Source organism: Anser brachyrhynchus (assembly GCF_964034855.1).
Source record: "Anser brachyrhynchus genome assembly, chromosome: 6".
NCBI lineage: Eukaryota > Metazoa > Chordata > Aves > Anseriformes > Anatidae > Anser > Anser brachyrhynchus.
In genome coordinates, this window is record NC_137700.1 from 32,481,813 (window position 1) to 32,498,112 (window position 16,300).

At 43.1% G+C, this 16,300-nt stretch overlaps 1 protein-coding gene across 1 annotated transcript in view; it reads right to left on the minus strand.

Annotated features, from left to right (window-relative positions):
• COL17A1 (collagen type XVII alpha 1 chain) overlaps positions 1-16,300 on the minus strand; it is a 39,217-nt gene that overhangs the window by 18,963 nt on the left and 3,954 nt on the right. Inside the window, exons 2-22 of the mRNA XM_080597770.1 lie at positions 16,102-16,167; positions 15,325-15,369; positions 14,477-14,575; positions 12,334-12,468; positions 11,917-11,964; positions 10,921-10,956; positions 9,240-9,287; positions 8,703-8,846; positions 7,538-7,693; positions 6,712-6,783; positions 6,528-6,599; positions 6,095-6,160; positions 4,644-4,808; positions 4,025-4,114; positions 3,841-3,885; positions 3,061-3,210; positions 2,197-2,412; positions 1,570-1,608; positions 1,113-1,139; positions 611-637; positions 85-147 (exon numbers count right to left, since the gene is read on the minus strand). Of these exons, the coding sequence (XP_080453896.1) occupies positions 85-147; positions 611-637; positions 1,113-1,139; positions 1,570-1,608; positions 2,197-2,412; positions 3,061-3,210; positions 3,841-3,885; positions 4,025-4,114; positions 4,644-4,808; positions 6,095-6,160; positions 6,528-6,599; positions 6,712-6,783; positions 7,538-7,693; positions 8,703-8,846; positions 9,240-9,287; positions 10,921-10,956; positions 11,917-11,964; positions 12,334-12,468; positions 14,477-14,575; positions 15,325-15,369; positions 16,102-16,156 (1,798 nt within the window). The 5' untranslated portion in view covers positions 16,157-16,167. The remainder of the gene's footprint in view (positions 1-84; positions 148-610; positions 638-1,112; positions 1,140-1,569; positions 1,609-2,196; positions 2,413-3,060; positions 3,211-3,840; positions 3,886-4,024; positions 4,115-4,643; positions 4,809-6,094; positions 6,161-6,527; positions 6,600-6,711; positions 6,784-7,537; positions 7,694-8,702; positions 8,847-9,239; positions 9,288-10,920; positions 10,957-11,916; positions 11,965-12,333; positions 12,469-14,476; positions 14,576-15,324; positions 15,370-16,101; positions 16,168-16,300) is intronic.

Here is a 16,300-nt window from a genome sequence, read left to right on the forward strand (position 1 = left end):
GTGATCACACGATGCTTTGTCTGTATTCCCTTGTCAAGTGCCAAACAGCTGTGAGAGACTTGCAGCACTGCTGAAGATGCTTACCCATGCTCCCTTTCTGTCCTTTCGGTCCTTCTGGCCCTTGGTGCCCAATTGGACCAGGTATGCCTGGAAAGAAAAACACAGCAAATGTTCAGAGTCCTTGTCTGTGTACCATGAATGAATAACATGCAAATTAGTGGAACCTGAAACCTGGAGGGATTCAGTAGCTGGGCTAAAGGATTTATTATTTGCAAGTTGGGTACTTGAACAGGTATGTCTTTAGAAGAGCACAACAAATATAAGAACACAAGGAAGTCAGGCCAAGTACTCATGTAGCTGTGGGACTCTTTCAAAAGTAGGCTGGGATCTTCACACCCCCAAATTAGTAACGTTCAAATAAAGGAAAGTCAGGCTGAGGCCTTGCTTATAACCAAATCTCTGTAGCTCAACATCAAGGTATTAATCAAGTGACTTAGTCCATCTGACCTTGAGCAAGATTTGCAGTGCAAAATTTGTTCTTGTCAACAGTGATGTCAACAGTAGTGTCACTAAGTGTCCTCCCTCAAAGGGGAATTGTACTACTGCTCACCTGGGACACCAGGAAGTCCTCGATCTCCTGCAGGGAGAAAGAAATAGACAGTCAGTGAGGAATACATCTTCCCTGTTTTTTACATTGACTGATCCTCACCCCCTCCTAAAAAGGAGTTTATGTTCCTAGCATGTTTACAAGTTCTACCTTCTTCAGCAATGTCATGCTGGGCCCCTTGTATTTATGCAATGGATTGAATTGTTCACACTACACGAAAACCTCTGAAGCACTTTGTGATTAAACCAGGTATAGTTTTACCTCATGAATAATTTTCATCCAGGTGAAAAAAGATCCAAGATTCAAAATAACAATTGTTCTCTCTCCTACTGTGACCTCTAAAATTGCCTTTGCCAGGAAGAGCAAAGACTGTCACAACAATATCTGAACCACAGGGTGCATCAGCTTCTCTATCTGACTTCTGGGGCAATAAAAATTCATATGCTACCTAGGCCCAATGGAAGGCTGTCAAACAACCTGAAACAGCAGGTAACTCCAGACTCACCTTTAGGACCTTGCATTCCCATGTCACCTGAGAAAAAGAGAAGAAAAATAAAATCAGGAGAGATCCTGGAGATATTTCCAGTGATTACTGGAAATGTATTTTGTTTTTCTAGTTGCTTTTTAGCCTTTAATAACATATGAACAAATTTTAGATGAACATGGACAATTCAGCCCCGGACAGTGCAGGACCAGACCCATCTCACTAGCAAAATACAGGATCTGGCCTTTCACATTCACACAATGTGTTGGGTGATTGGGCCTCTTGTATTAATTCTGCATGGGACCAGGCCCTTCACAGTTTAAGTGGCAAACCAGCTTCATGCTCTTTTTGTATAAGTATAAACCAGCATCAACCTTTCTCACTGCCAACTGCCTCTTGTGACAACATCCACTCCAACCTTGAGCATTGCCAGAACCAAGGACTGGGACAGGGGAACAGAAGGACTATATGGCTATACCTTTCATACCAGGTTCTCCTCTCTCCCCTCGGAAGTAGCCTGCAACAGGAAGCAAAGGTGCTGTTAGACTGTATTACACAACAAAATAGCTACTCGCTTCACATACAAAGATCCTTCTAATTAGATTTTGAGGCTGCAGGTAGCACAGGCTATCAAACACGATATGGCTTTGGGAGTAGAGTTTCCTCAACAAATTTGCCTTCACAAACCCTTGAACTGCTAAGAGTTACATGAATCCTCTGAAGCTGGGAAAATGCAGGCTCCTCTCTTCTTAGCCCACTTCCATTGAAAGAGAAGTAAATAATCTTTCCCTCGCTACCAAAAGTAGCATGAGAAATAAGCTGTGGGTTCATTTTTTTCTGTGCAGTTCTTTCAAAATGGAAATCTCACTTGCTACAGCTTCCTTTCTTCTCCCCTCTCTGCTAGGTTTGAAGGATGCACCACCTCTGTCAGTTGGCAGCATTCTGTGCTCCAGCAAAGCTCTGTGAGGACAGGTGAGGACTCTATTTGAGAGACTGCATTGCACTCCAGAAGTCCTGCTCTTTATGTCCTTAGGAAGCCAAACTCTCCTACTCCCCTTTAAATAATCTGGTCTCATGCAGCATGACAGACATTTACTCTGCTCACCTCGTTCTATTTCCTTGTTCAGTCTGCTCTTCACCATCAACCAAACTGATTCTTCATTTTCAAGAGTGAAGGTTGAAGAGGGTGCCACACCCTGAAGATAGTCTACTCTTGAAACGTCTTTTGCTATGTTTGGACTCCCTTGGTTAAGTGCCAGGAAACTGTGATTGATTTTTTCCAGGTCGTCCACACGAGATTTCAGCTTTCTCACTTCTTCCGCTGGAAGGTTAAAGTAAAATGCTTGGGAACATGTAGATGAAGGTTCTATACCAGGGACTTCTAATAGCAGTGACAAGGCAACACTGTGACAGAGAGCTATGGACACTGAATTTTGCAGGATTATTCTTTGCATCTTTTTTATTTATTTATTTATTTTCCTAGCAGGGAAATCTGGACTTTAAATGACAGCTTTGGAATCTGCTAGTCTCAGAGGAGAAGAAAGACCTCAGACCTCAGAAATTTTCCCACTCTCCTCACCCCAAGACTATATAAACCCTCACTGAAGGTTTATATTCCATATCCATTCTTTCTGTCCATTTGTAATATGTTGGTGGCAGTCACAATTTTGAGCACTGAACACGCTCCTCCTCAGCTCTCTGGCTTGGCATCTCTGGTTGCTTGGCCTCTTTGCCAGCTTAAACCCTCTGTTGCTCCTTCTGTTCCATTCAACATTTTATTCCTCCATATAAACTCTCTCCTGTAAGCAGAAGGGGGACCTTACCTATGTAGCTTCCCTTTCTCTCCTTCTCACCATGGCTGTAATCTTTCTCAGGGACAGGGATACACAGAGGTGGAATTCTGTTCAGTCCCAGTGTTAACTACAAATGGAGGTCTGTGACCCAGCCAGCTCTTGTGTTTATTTCTTACCCAGAGCAATGAGTCCGAAGAGTAACCCGAGGAGAAGCAACCAGGCCAGAAGCAAACCAAGGAGCCATTTCCACCAGCTACAGCAGGAACCACAGGGACACCAAGATGGTGCTGATCCAATTGCACCCCCTGCATCGCCATTTCGTATTTCTGAAAAAGGGAAGGGGCACTCTCATAGTGAACAGTTCCTTGACTTCAGAGTCAAGAACCTCTTGAATAAAGACACCAAGGTCAGATCCATTATACAAAGGGCCACAGATAAAAATCTTTACATCTCACTCTGCATGCGTTGGGTGTTACTCTAGTCCCTGTGGAAGCTGTGGACAGCATTCCCAATGGGAATTCCAACAGGACACAACAGTCAGTGCTTTTTGAAATAAGTGCTTTTTGAATTTTTTCATGCTTAAAAAGTGTGACTGCTCTGGCGTCAACTTGTTCTACAGTTTTGAGCTGTAAATAATAGCCAGCAATAGCCAGCATGGTCTGATCCTTCTCCTCCCCACACATCTGCCCTGGTAGGAGGATGCAGCTGTACTGTCAGCTAGCCAATTTTCTCCAGCAGCAAAAAAGTGCCACAACTGCCCACTCATCCACAATAAAATAACAGGTACCAGTTTCTCTGTCATGTGCTCTGATCATTACAGACAGAGTAGCCTTCTGAACATGCCCTCCCTCTGATGCCATCACACAGAGATCATTCACCTCACTCGACGATGACTGCTTTTTCATATGTTTTGCATTGGTGTTCCCTCCAGTCAAAGTCTGAATGGCAACACTTACCCGCATATGTTGCTTTGTCCCTTGTTGGTACTGATTTCAGTCCTCCTGTTGTAACAACAGTAAAAGAAGATTTGACAGTCTTTCCATGCATGATCAAACTTGGAGCATGGGCTTGCAGGGGGAAGGTAGTAATGGAGGCAGAAGGAGGTAGTTCTCTTGCATTGCCATAGGGGCAAACTCTTACCATTTGCATCTGATTTGAAGCCTGTATCTGTAGCATAAGAAGAAGAAAATCCTTGCTTCTCTTTCTTCAATGTGTCTTCTGCAAAGGATCCTGAACAGGAACCAAATGTAATTGAAAACATTACAACAGGAGTTCAGCCAAGCCTATTTTTTTTTTCCAAAGGCAAAAGGCATGTTTTTCACTAGGAAGCCACAACAGTTCTGTCAGTTTAAGCCAGCTGCAGATCTAGTTTCTGTTTTTGAGGCTCCTGAGCTCTGTGAAATGTCACAAGGCATGCTCTGGAGCTTTAAATGCACAGGCTAGACCTAAATGCTGCTGGCATGGTTAAAGGCTAAATGCCTGCCCAAGCTTCATGGCTGGGTTGCAGGGGTTTGAGTCAGGCATAGTGTCCTGAACTCCACAGGTAGAGAAGACCCTACACTGGCAGAGTTGATCCGGCTGCATGTGTAGGACTGTTCTTATACATTCCCAAGCCACACTGTTCTCACTGAAGCTCTGTCAAAATTTACCATCTCCAGAATGTGCCCTGTGGAGATGCTTCTGATTTACCTTCCCCATATGATCACTCTCCATTTCCCTACCCTCAGCATACCCACACATCCCAAGGAAGAGAAGTTACCTCCATTAAGCCCGGTGTTCGAGGCACTAAAGACTTTGCCACTATCCTTTGTCATGATCAAGAGCTCCATCTCCTTCTTTGCTGGGGCATTGTCTTTCTCCAGCAGCAGGAACTTGCAGTCTTTGCGCAGAATGTCATCCCCCTGGGAGCTCAAAACGGTTCCCCCTGGAATATTGGTGAAGGACGGGAAAGATGAGGAGATGAGAATGGCCAAAGAGTCATAATTACAAGTTACAACACTTTTGTTCATGAGAACAGGGAGTCCTGTTGTGATTGGGGTTGGCACTGTTACAAGCCAGCAAGAGACACATTTATCACTTGAAGCTAAGAGGAGAGCTGTGCTTTGTTAAGTTTTATTAGAGGTGTCTTTAGATATCTCACTAGCAGGGGAACAGCTTCTACAGGAAACGGAGAGCATGTAGAATTCAATCACATATAAAAATGATTTGCTCAATGACCATCTCATTTCTCAAACACACCTACTACAGAATCATAGTAACTCAGAGAGACATCCAAGGTTCATCAGAGCCAGCACATCTTAAGTGGATGAGCAGAGAGACTGTAAAACACAAAGCACTCCATACCCTTGGGAGCCATGCATGCTTATGAGGCTTTGAACTGTGTCTTACTGAGATTGGGCTCAGGCCAAACAAGGCTCAGAAATGTTGATGTAATCACCCTTCTGCCATTAGGCAGTATCAAATATAACTGGAATGGTGTACGAACCTGAGCTTGCAGAGAAATTGACACAACATTGAAAATTAAGATACACAGCCTGGTATTATTCCATCACTCTAGCACAAAGCTGGAGTAAACCTACATTAGAAATATTATCATAACTTCTGTTGTATTTCTACCTATTTTTAAGGCTTGCCTTTGAGAATACATGGATTACAAAAAGAAACTTGACTTCCCTTAAACAAAAAATAAGTCTCATTCATAGCTGTTGTAGTTACAGATAATAAGCCTGAAAAGCTGAATCCCAACCATTCAGAGACCAAAGGCCAGTAGATAGACCTCAGCTTCTCTCATTAATCAAATAACAATCTGATCATCAAATCCTTGATTTTTGAATGGTCACGGCTGATACTACTGAAAAATAATGGTTAAGTGTAGCCTTGAAAATGTTTTGGCTTCATATGAAGCACAATGTCACCTGAGTGATCTATCCGGTTACTTGCCTGTTGAGCAGAAATAGCTGCAATAAAATTATCCAAGTTAACCACAAAGTGGGGGAGATCTCAATCAGGCCGGCTGATTTTCTCATTCTGAGCTCCTGGCTCATTTGCCTTCTTTTCAGAAAGGCACTGGTGAGGGGCTTGGCTAGTGACAAGTGACGCTCCTAAGGAGTCAGATGTTAGTACCACACAGCTGGCTGAATCTCTAACTCGCTGCTACCCTGACATGCTTGTACAAAGGCACGCCTAAACAACTGTAAATGGTACACTCACCTGCTGAGGCAGACACACCAGTACTAGCCATGGTGTTGCTCTGAGAAGTGTTCTTCATCCCATATGCTGCAATGAAGAAATCCCAGAATGAAAGAGATGGAGGACAACAAAGTGCCTACATATAACAGCCCTGGGCTACACACCATCTCAGGAATCTGTTCTCACTTAGGGCACTGAGGAAAACTCATATGAGCAAGGGCTTCCCTAGTAAGCAAGTTTCTAGCGCTTACATAGGGACTGGTAGCCATTCCTGCATAGGCAAAGGAGAGGAAATGTTCCTCAGTATCTCCTCACACCACCCTGCTCCACACCAGCAGAGGGCAATGAAAGAACCTCTGTCAGTATGAACATTCTAGTCACTGCAGAAAAGGTGGGAGAAGGCAGCGCACACCAGTGACTCCCATATTTTCTCTAGGCTTAAATTGTTGCTGACCTGTGGAGGCTGCAGAGGCATTCTGGGTCAGGGTTGAAGAGTTTGGTGACAGGTTGTTTTGAACTCCAAACACTGCAAAGAAAAATTATAGGAGTTATAGGAGTCCTGCAGTGCAGTTCATTGTACGTGTCTGCCAGGACAGTTATGCTGTGAAAGTCTGAATGGAAGAACAGAAAAATCTGACCTGTTGAGGAAGTGCTCAGGCCTGTGTTCAGAGTATGATTGGTGGGAGCCAGGTTATTTGGAACACCAAAAACTGCAAAAAGGGGAAATCAAATTTTATTACTTCTATGGAATCAGAAATCCAGCACCAAGACAGTGGCATAGCTACAGAACTTAAGAGTAAGGGTCACTTGAAAATGCAGTTAGTGAAAACGCACAGTAATTGCACAGAAGAAAAAGCTTGAAAATTGTGACACCAAACCATGCTTTTACAGAACTCACAAAGGGGAGAAAATCCCATATCAGACAAGTTGCAATCATGAGATAATGTGAGAAAGCAAAGCTTTTAGTAGTACGCTATCATGAAGCTTCCTGCACTCTTTCTCTGCATCTGGGAAATGACAGCATCCCTGGTACTTAGAGGCAGGTCTTACAAGGTATAATCACAGCCAAGATTTATTGATTACATCTTTAGCGTAAGAGGACTGAAGGATTAGAACCAGGTGTTCTTACAGTGGGCCAGAATCATCCGAAGTTCACTAGAGTCTAAAACTAGTTTTGACAGAGAATGTGAGCCTCATTTAAGTCAATAACAAAGCTATCATAAAAGTTCAAAGACAGATCAGGCAGTCAGGACAATTGATCCCCACAAACAAGAACTTTCAAATACAGTCAGTGTGGAAGCAGAGAGCACAAAGTTACAGAAAAGAAGAGAAAACGTAAGCCTATCTTCTGCCACCTTGATTCTTCCATCATTTAATTTCTCTCTCTGCAGAAAGAGTGCTACTGTTGACCCAGCTTCAGTATGGAGTTTTGTCCTGCCAGCCTGGGCAGTCCCGGGAACATACCTGATCCCGTAGAGTGAGACATAGCATTGATCAAGGATGAGCTCTGGGCCATGCTGTTGTGGTATCCACCAAGGGAAGACCCAGCAGGCAGAGTTGAGGACCAAGTGTATGAAGGGAGGGCAGCATTCAGTATGGTTGTATCATATGTCCCCGACACTGTAAAAAAAAAAAAAACACACACAACAGGAATGGTTTTCAACAGGACCAGGCTTGTGACTTAGCATGCACTGCAGGTTTATGTGGCAGACAAATTAATCCGCCTTAGATTTCAATTAACGTTGTGGAGTCCATGCAGTGACTCCAGGTTAAGATGGTATAACTGATCTCAAATGCCAGCGGATTACAGCCCACCTGAATTTTAAACAATGGAATAAAGACTGACCTGGGTAGCATGACCATTCACAAAATGCTTTGAGGAGATTTCATTGTTTATAGATGCTGTGATACCACAATAAAACACTTAATGTACTTCGTTCCATGTTCCTATTAATAAATCATCCTGGAGCATGAAACCTACGATTTTTGCTTCCCACATTTGTGGCTCTGGTTCACTAGTGCACTGGACTAAAATTCCCAGTTTGAGACAGGATTTGAGCCAGCAGAAAAAAAAAAGACATTGCTTGTTCCTATATACTGGTGGAGAACAGTGGAGTGAATGTTAATACCACTGCCTCAAGCACTGCAGTGAGGCTTATGAATAACAAAAGCTAGTTATAACATTTCAAATAGTATTTCTATCATTATCAAATTCTACTGATCTCTGAACTGGTGGTATGGCCAATAAAACAAACACTGATTCAAATGTTGTCTTCAGTGCTATCTTCATCTTGCTCAGAGACAAGAGATCATGCTGCTGTCAGAGATGTTTATTTAGAGCTCGTCTCTGCCAGCAGCACATCCGAATTAAAGCTGGTGGCAGCAGGAACTGGCTTAACTTTATGGAAGTTAGACAGGTCACCAGAAAGCCACCCAGGATGGCTCATGGTAGGGCAATATCTGGACAGTCCTTTGGCATTCTGCCCCTTTCTCTTTATTGCCAGCACCACCAGGGACAGAGACCATGTATTCTTACTCTAATGTTCTTAGCAACTGGGTATACTGGGTATTTTTATGGAACAAATTGTTTGGAAGGCTCCAGCATTGCTAACTGTTCTCTGCCATGTACCTGACTGAGAGCTCTCGGTAACCATCTTTGTTTCCACCACAGCTTTTTTCGGTATCGGGAGAGTACTTGATGGAGATCGAGTAGGGCTGCAGCTGGCTGATCGACTTCCTTTCAGCAAACGTTTTACATCATCCAACTCTGTCCCTGGCAGGAAAAAGAAGCATACAAACTTATCCAAAAGCCATTGTTTCATTGATCTGTAATCCTGCCCAGGCTAAAACATTTAGTGGAATTTACCTGTGAGAGTCTATGAAGTTGTACTTTTCTGGGGGTGCCACTGACTTAACAAAGTTTCAGGGGCCTCATTTCAGGGTCTAAGTACAACTCTACCCTTGTAAGACCACCATCTAACCCACAGCATGCTTCCTTGTTCAGAAAGGGGAGATAAATGAAAATTCTTACAGCAGGAAAATGGGATGACATGCTGCTATCCGTCATCATGAAGACTGGATCCTAGAGACACTGCAGACATACCTAGAGCAGCAACACTCTCTATGTTATACCTGTTCCCCCTGGAGTATAAGCCATGGCACTTACATCTGCCGGAGGGAGATGCACTCTGAAGCCGGACTCGTATTTCACTCTCTGGGAAGGGAAAAAAAGCAGATCATGAATATGGAGTGAGCAGTATTTATGCCCTGAGCTGGAAATGAATTTTTAGGCTGAAGTGAATTCCTTATTTCCTGATGTCTGTGTTACCTTGCTACTTGATCTAAGCAGAACTCATGGCTTACGTGAATTTGTTGTAAATTGGTTTGAGTGACTTTTTGTTTTGGGGTCAAATTTTGCTACTTTTAATTCCAGAGAGCAGTATTTTGCTCCTTGAGGGCCTCTATTGAAATCAATTAAATTGTCAGTGCCAATCAAATGGAAGGCCTGATTATACAGTCCTCAATCACACTGATATTCCAACTCACCACAATTACTATTATTCTACTGGGTGAAAACCTACAGAGCCAAAAGAAGCCTCAGGATTTTAAGGATAACTAAATACACAAGTTCCCTACTACTTACTGAGTAAAATTCATACTGCCATCTATATAATAGGCTGTAGGACTTAGGCTCTTGCAACCTGCTGCCTTTTGTTTTGGCTCTTTGAATGTAACCCCTGACTTGACAAAAACTCCATTGAGTTAAAACTATCAGGTCACAAGCAGACATTTATTAAGCCAACATTCTCACGAGGTACTCCATTTTATTACTGACTTTTACTGTCCAGCACAAGAGAATGGATCTGATTTGGTGGGGCAAGCCTTTAAGCTTGCTACCCACAAGCAAGTTGACCAGCCAGGACATGTGAAACATGCTCCTCAAGATGAAATCTGAAAATGTATGCACTAGAAAAGAAACACTGACTTTGGCATTCAGGTGGAGAAGCTGATAGACTGGGGCAATTTTCTGAAGTAGTATGAGAAACTGCAGCTGATTCTCTGCTTTATTACGTACGGCCTAGTTCTGCTGGGAGGTATGTAGTGTGCTAGAGGAGACTGTGAAGATCTGAGGTAGAATAATTGGTAACTGTGACATTCTCCAAGAGGAGTATGCAAGAGCACACGTTGATTTATATCCACTGCTAAAATTAACTTGGATAAAATGACATTATAGTTTCCTCCTCAAGCAACTGGGAACATATATTAAATGCTTACACAGTGATATAATCCTGCTTTCCCCAACGCTGTTAATAAATTATTAGAAGAGCTGAATGATTTAAACGATGCAGTTTTACAGTAAGCTTGCTAAACACACCACAACAAGTCCATAATTTCTTCAACATCTCCTTACCACCAGCATGAGACCATTTCAGGGAATGGCCTTACGGTTTGTTACATAGATCTCAGGAGGAGAAACATAAATTCAGCATTGTAAAATTGTCAGAGGGAGGTCACAGAGCATGGATGGACTGAGTTTATGGTAGTAAACAGTGAAGATGGAAAACTATGTCCTATACCCCCAGATGTCGAGGTCCTCAAGCAGACCCTCCATTCTGATAAAGTCCTAACCACCATGACCTTCACAGGAGTCCATTTTTACACTGAGCCTTTAAGCAATTGCTTACAGATAAAATGGTTCACATCTGTAGTGGTGTAAATCCACATACCTTATCTGACTCTAGACTTAAACTGCTTTGATTCTAGCTAAGGAATAGGTCTGTTTAACACACCCTGAATTATACTGAAGCGTAAAAAAAGGAGGCTTCTAAAAGAGCAGTATCACTCACCTCGACTTTGGCTTCTCCCTCGTGTGGAAGCAGATGCTGTGAACACCAACGAGAGAAAAACAATATTAAGTTTTACTGCTTACAACACCTCTGAAAATGAATACATGAACACTGCTCAGACTGCTGAAATTCAGGCAGCAACCTTCTTTACTTGAGGCACAGCTGGGGGCATTGAATCCTCAGTTTCTGCCAGGCCCCCTTTAGACCATGAGGCATCTCAAAGAGTGTATAGCACCTTAGCATTTCTGGACCACCTGCTGTTTCTGTTTGTACACATAAATGTTGTTCACAGATGATGATCTCCTATTTCTACAGGCCAATAGGACGATAATAGCCCTGTTTATGCCATCAACCAAGGCTGGATGCTGTGAAACCCTGTCTCTTCCCTGAGCCAGAAAGACAGCCTGATCACATCGTTTCTCTGTCTGCTCCGAACATAATAGGCCTATCAGAATTTGAACAGGGCAAGCTCATACCTGCTGACAACATTCAGTATAAATATACCACTTGAGATCCAAGTCATCTTTCCAATTACATCATATAAACATGTTGAAGTCTAGAAAAGAGCTAGTGGAAGAGGAAATCCAGCAATGGCTCAAAATCTTAAGGGGCTACACTTTCTTGTTTGGAGTTATTCCCCTAGCTATGGGACAGCAAATGTCACAAAGTGCCCTACGTCTCTGTTCTCCTGTCCATGTCCTATGCCATACGGGGTCTGTTAGAAGAGCAGCTGAAGGCAGTAGGTACAGTAGGTAGAAAGTATGCAGCCTCTGTTGTGGAATCGGTATCAGCTAGAGATACTGATAGCTGACCCTGCTGTCTGCTGCATTGATGTAAATCTCTAATAACTTCTTTGAAATCAGGAGCTGCACTGGCTGCCCAGTATAGTGGCAGCACCAGCAGAGCAAGACACGTTAATATGTGAAAAGCCATTGTAGTCACCAACTCACATGACCTTGCCATAATACTCAGAGGGACGGTTCTGAAAGAACATACCAAATTCTTTTCTGGGGAACTCTGGAGAAGAGTTAGCACTGGAGCTCCCTGCAAAGAATAAAAAGATGTCATTAATACTTTTTAGAAGACCATTAAGCGCTTTCCAAATATGTCTTCCTGGTACCGGTCTAATCCCACTGGGTAATAAACATTTCATTCAAAAAGAGCTATTCAGGATTACATGAAAGAGCTGCTAATGTCTTTCAACAAAAATATGCCACAACTCTTCTTAGGCATGAATATTACTATAAATAGGACCCCGCCATTAAAATGTGTCCCTGGTGGCTTATTTCCTAGCAAAGCCACAACGGGATTCTTGTGCTAATTAGGATAATCATGCATTAATATGCTGGCAGTCCCAATTGACCTCAGAGTGCACTACCCATTGGCTCCTTTCTATGGCATGTTCTGTGATACCTTCATACGTTGCATGGCGGCTGACATATGTTTTTCTTTCAAACGTTGAACCAGGTGACTTGGTGAGAGTTGAGCTGGGAGACTGTGCTTGTCTGTAGCCAGATGATGATGATGAATTCAGTCTACCACTTCCACCTATAGACAATACAAAATGCCCTCAGAAAATGGAATACATGCCCTGGGTGTACACTCTACATGTCCTGAGTGCTTTATGTTCCTGTCTTCAGAGCTGGACAGATTTGCATCGGTATCTCACAACTAGAGATGGACAAGAACCATATTTAGATCTAACTCACTGTCCTCAACATTCACTGCAGAGAGGAATTTGTCTTTCTCGTTTTAAAATTAATCTTGTCAGTGATCTCCGTGACTGCAGCATTTGGCCTAAGGAGGTGAATTAGCCATTTCTACTGAGCAGGAAGATGTCTGGCTTTGGATGGGGCTGGGTTTTTGTTCGGATACAGATACACCCATAAACCCCAGTGTTACACGACACAAAAACTGGGAGATGGTTGAACAAAACTCCTAGCGCTGAAGGATGCAGTTCATGAGCTGAGGGAAAGCAGACATGAGCGCACTTCCTTTCCAAAGCAAGCAGCCACATTCTCACTTAGTCATGCCTTACTCAGTCCATTTCCTGGAGAAGTGATAGAGGTGTGAGTCAGGCCCAAGGCAGCCTGGAGGTTATTAGTGTTATATTTAGACAGAGGAGAGAATTTCCCTTCCTAATTCACATTAGTGCCGTGGAGAAAGAACTGAGCGGCCATAATGAACACTTGGTTTGTGAAGGGACCAGACTTTTGTTTGAAATCTACTGCTGGAGTATGATCAGAGTGCAGCACAAGGGGAGCCCTGTGACAAAGTGCAGTATATGCATGCTGATCAGCAGGATCAGACTGGACGTTGTTTACCCATCACTGTAAAAAAGAGCACACCCTTGTGTTCTCAAAGTATTTTCTAGTTCATTTTCCCTTCTACATGGACCTGTTTTGTTCTGTGACTTTTCCACTTAATTCAGCAGAAAGAACTACAGTGACAAGTGGGCCTCTGCTGGGGGCATTCTGCAAGCAGAATGGGAAAGCAAAGATTAGAAAATGCTTTGTAAATCTTGAAGGGCTCATTATCTCAGAAATTCAAATTCTTTTCCATTCTTCTACACACTGGAAAGAAATAACAAGTAGGATGGCAATCCCACAGAGTCATTTAAGCGAAGAGCTTTCAGGAATGGGTTCAGTTCTCAGTTAGACTGGTGCCAGTCTAGACAATTAGATTGATATCTTTACTGGAGTTACTTCACATCTGCCCTGAGGCAAAGGGATTCCACACTCTGGCCTTTAACTGGTAAGAGGCTGAGTGTCTGTTAGATCTACTGGAAATGGCTCATTCACCCTTTGAGCTTCCATCTCCATTTCCATCCCTTAGACTTGTCAGCTCTTCTGGAGCATGGAGAATGTTTTCTGTGAGGATAGTTATCCAGTCTGTCCTGCTGGGGACAGAGAGAAGGGTGTGCCAGAAACTTGGCTAGGAAATTCATTTTTCAAAAACCTTCACTATGACGATCAAAAAGCTCAGCAAAGAAGGTTGCTAGAGAAGAACCCTGATTTTACGGAGTAGACAGGACATACTGATTTAACACAACCAGAAATACGGCAGACCATTCAAAGTGCTAAAGCCATGGATACATGCACAAGAAAATATGTTCTATGAAAATCTTTAATAGTAATCGATCCTTTGCAAGATTAACGAACAGATTAATCAAAATTGTCTTTTGAAGAAAAATGCTCAGAAAGTTTGTGATTTGGAAATCCTGAAAGAAGAGAAATCTGATTTCTAAATACTTAAGGACAGTAGGAATGACATTTTTTGTTATTGTTCTCCTGAAAGAAAAAGAGTTTTTCCAAAGTTAAAGAAAAGTAACCTGAAATCAAGTTTTCCCTGTGGAAAATGGGAATTTTGCCATTTACTCACCCATCCTCACAACCAGCTTTAGGGAAAGAATACCTTTGCTTTGAGTATTTGTCATTTCTACTTTCAGAAACTCTGTTTTCCTCACCTCTGCCTCAATCTACCTCCCTGCCCTGAATCTCTCCTCGGCCCATTTCTGCTGCCTTTGCTTTCAATTTCCAATGGCTTTACTCCTTACTTGAAGTCACATAGCTGCTGCCGTGGGTGTAAGACCTCTTTTCCACTCCGCTCCCTCCAGTGTGGGATGATGTTTTGAGCCCACTGCTGCTCCCTCCTTCTGGAAGAGAAGAGCACAAAATGAGACATTCTGTCAGGGTAAAAGACAAGAAGAGCAAAGATACTGCAAGACAAGGCAGGAGGTACCCAAAGCTGTCCTCACACTTTGCAAGGACAGCTTCATGTCTGGCAAGATATCAGAACTGCAGAGATGTGTCTTGGCAGGGCAGATAAGCATTCATGCTGCAGAGTCAGCAGGTTTGTAGTCAAGTTTTGTTTTGGACATGGGCTGGGGGATGCTTCTATTAACCCTCATCATAAAGGAGACAGTCCAATCCCTTTCCAACTCAGCAAGATAGTCGACAACACAGTGGTATAAAGAGCACGGAGGATTCTTCCCTCCTTGCTGCACAGAGACAGAAATCACCTGTGACATCCGATACTACCCGAAGGGATTCACCCACTGTTGTTGACTGGGTAAGATGGAGGCAGCAGACCCAACACTTTTGTCTCTTGTCCCAAGAGACAGGCCCCGCTGGAGACTATATCTGGGCCTACGCCCTTGAAGAGTCTGGTGGACTGTGGAACTTTGTTTCTGACAACAGCCTGATGGTTCCCCACATACTGCTCCTTCTCGCCCCTAAGCACCATTCTGGGAGGGGCATTTCTGAAAATAGCTTCTCTTCGGGTGTTAGTCTTTCTGCACCAAGACCTGTTGCACCCAGGGATTTATGAAAGTAATGCAGCCAGATAGCACGGAGGGGCAGCAGTCACTGAGCAGAAGTAATGCAATGGATCACAATTACTTACTGGGTGGTAAGGAAGTCAGCCTTGTCGTTACTGTCTCTGTAATAACTGAGGACAGAAAATTATTATTATTATTACGCAGAAGTTATTGCATGTTAATCTAGTCAGACAAGATCAATGTTCTACTTCATTCCCATGGAAAAGCGTGACTTATTCAAGAAGATCGATTCATTTAAAGCAAAGTCCCTTAAGGCCACATTGCCTGGAGGCTGCAGGCTGTGTGTTTGCACACTTTTGTCACGTTACACTAACTAAGTGCATCAATGCCATGAAAGACTTTTTCTTTACAAGTCCCTTGGGTCATGGAAGTAGTATTATTTCAGGGCACTACTGAACCACACAGCAGTTGCTCTAACTGTGAAGCCCAAGGTCGGACCCCTCACTAGCTTCCTACTAGCTAACTCCCACAACACCAGCAGCAAACACCCTGTTTTACACACAGCCAAAAAAATATAACTGAAGAACATTTTCTAGACCATGCAGAGCAACGGTCTCAGAGGCACAAGGAGAATCAAAATGTTTGCACTACTGGTTAGAAATGTTACCACAGGGCAATCATTTCTGTTTAAACAATCAGGTCATGCTAAATGTCTCTAAAAGTCTGACCTTGATCCATTCTATTCTTTTTTCTGACTTTGGCAGAGATGCCAAGGACAGGTGCAGACTTAGGTCTGGATATCTGGTCAGCATTGAACCCTTTACAAAACTGGAAATCTGTTTGTGGGATCTTTGGTGTGCAATTTAATCTTGTAACAAGAAAATAAAATACGTTCTCCTTACGTCTTTCTGTAACTTCTGATCCATCTTGCCTCGTTTTCTTCGTTACAGAATCCATACCATTGCCACCTGCAGGGAAAGCATAAAGACTGTACTTAGAGTTTTGTGTGAATAGCAGAAGATGGCAACAAATCCCCACAAGTCCCACAAGTCTTCTCTCTTCAGCAGGGGACTGGACTGCCTGGAAGCCATCCATGCCAAA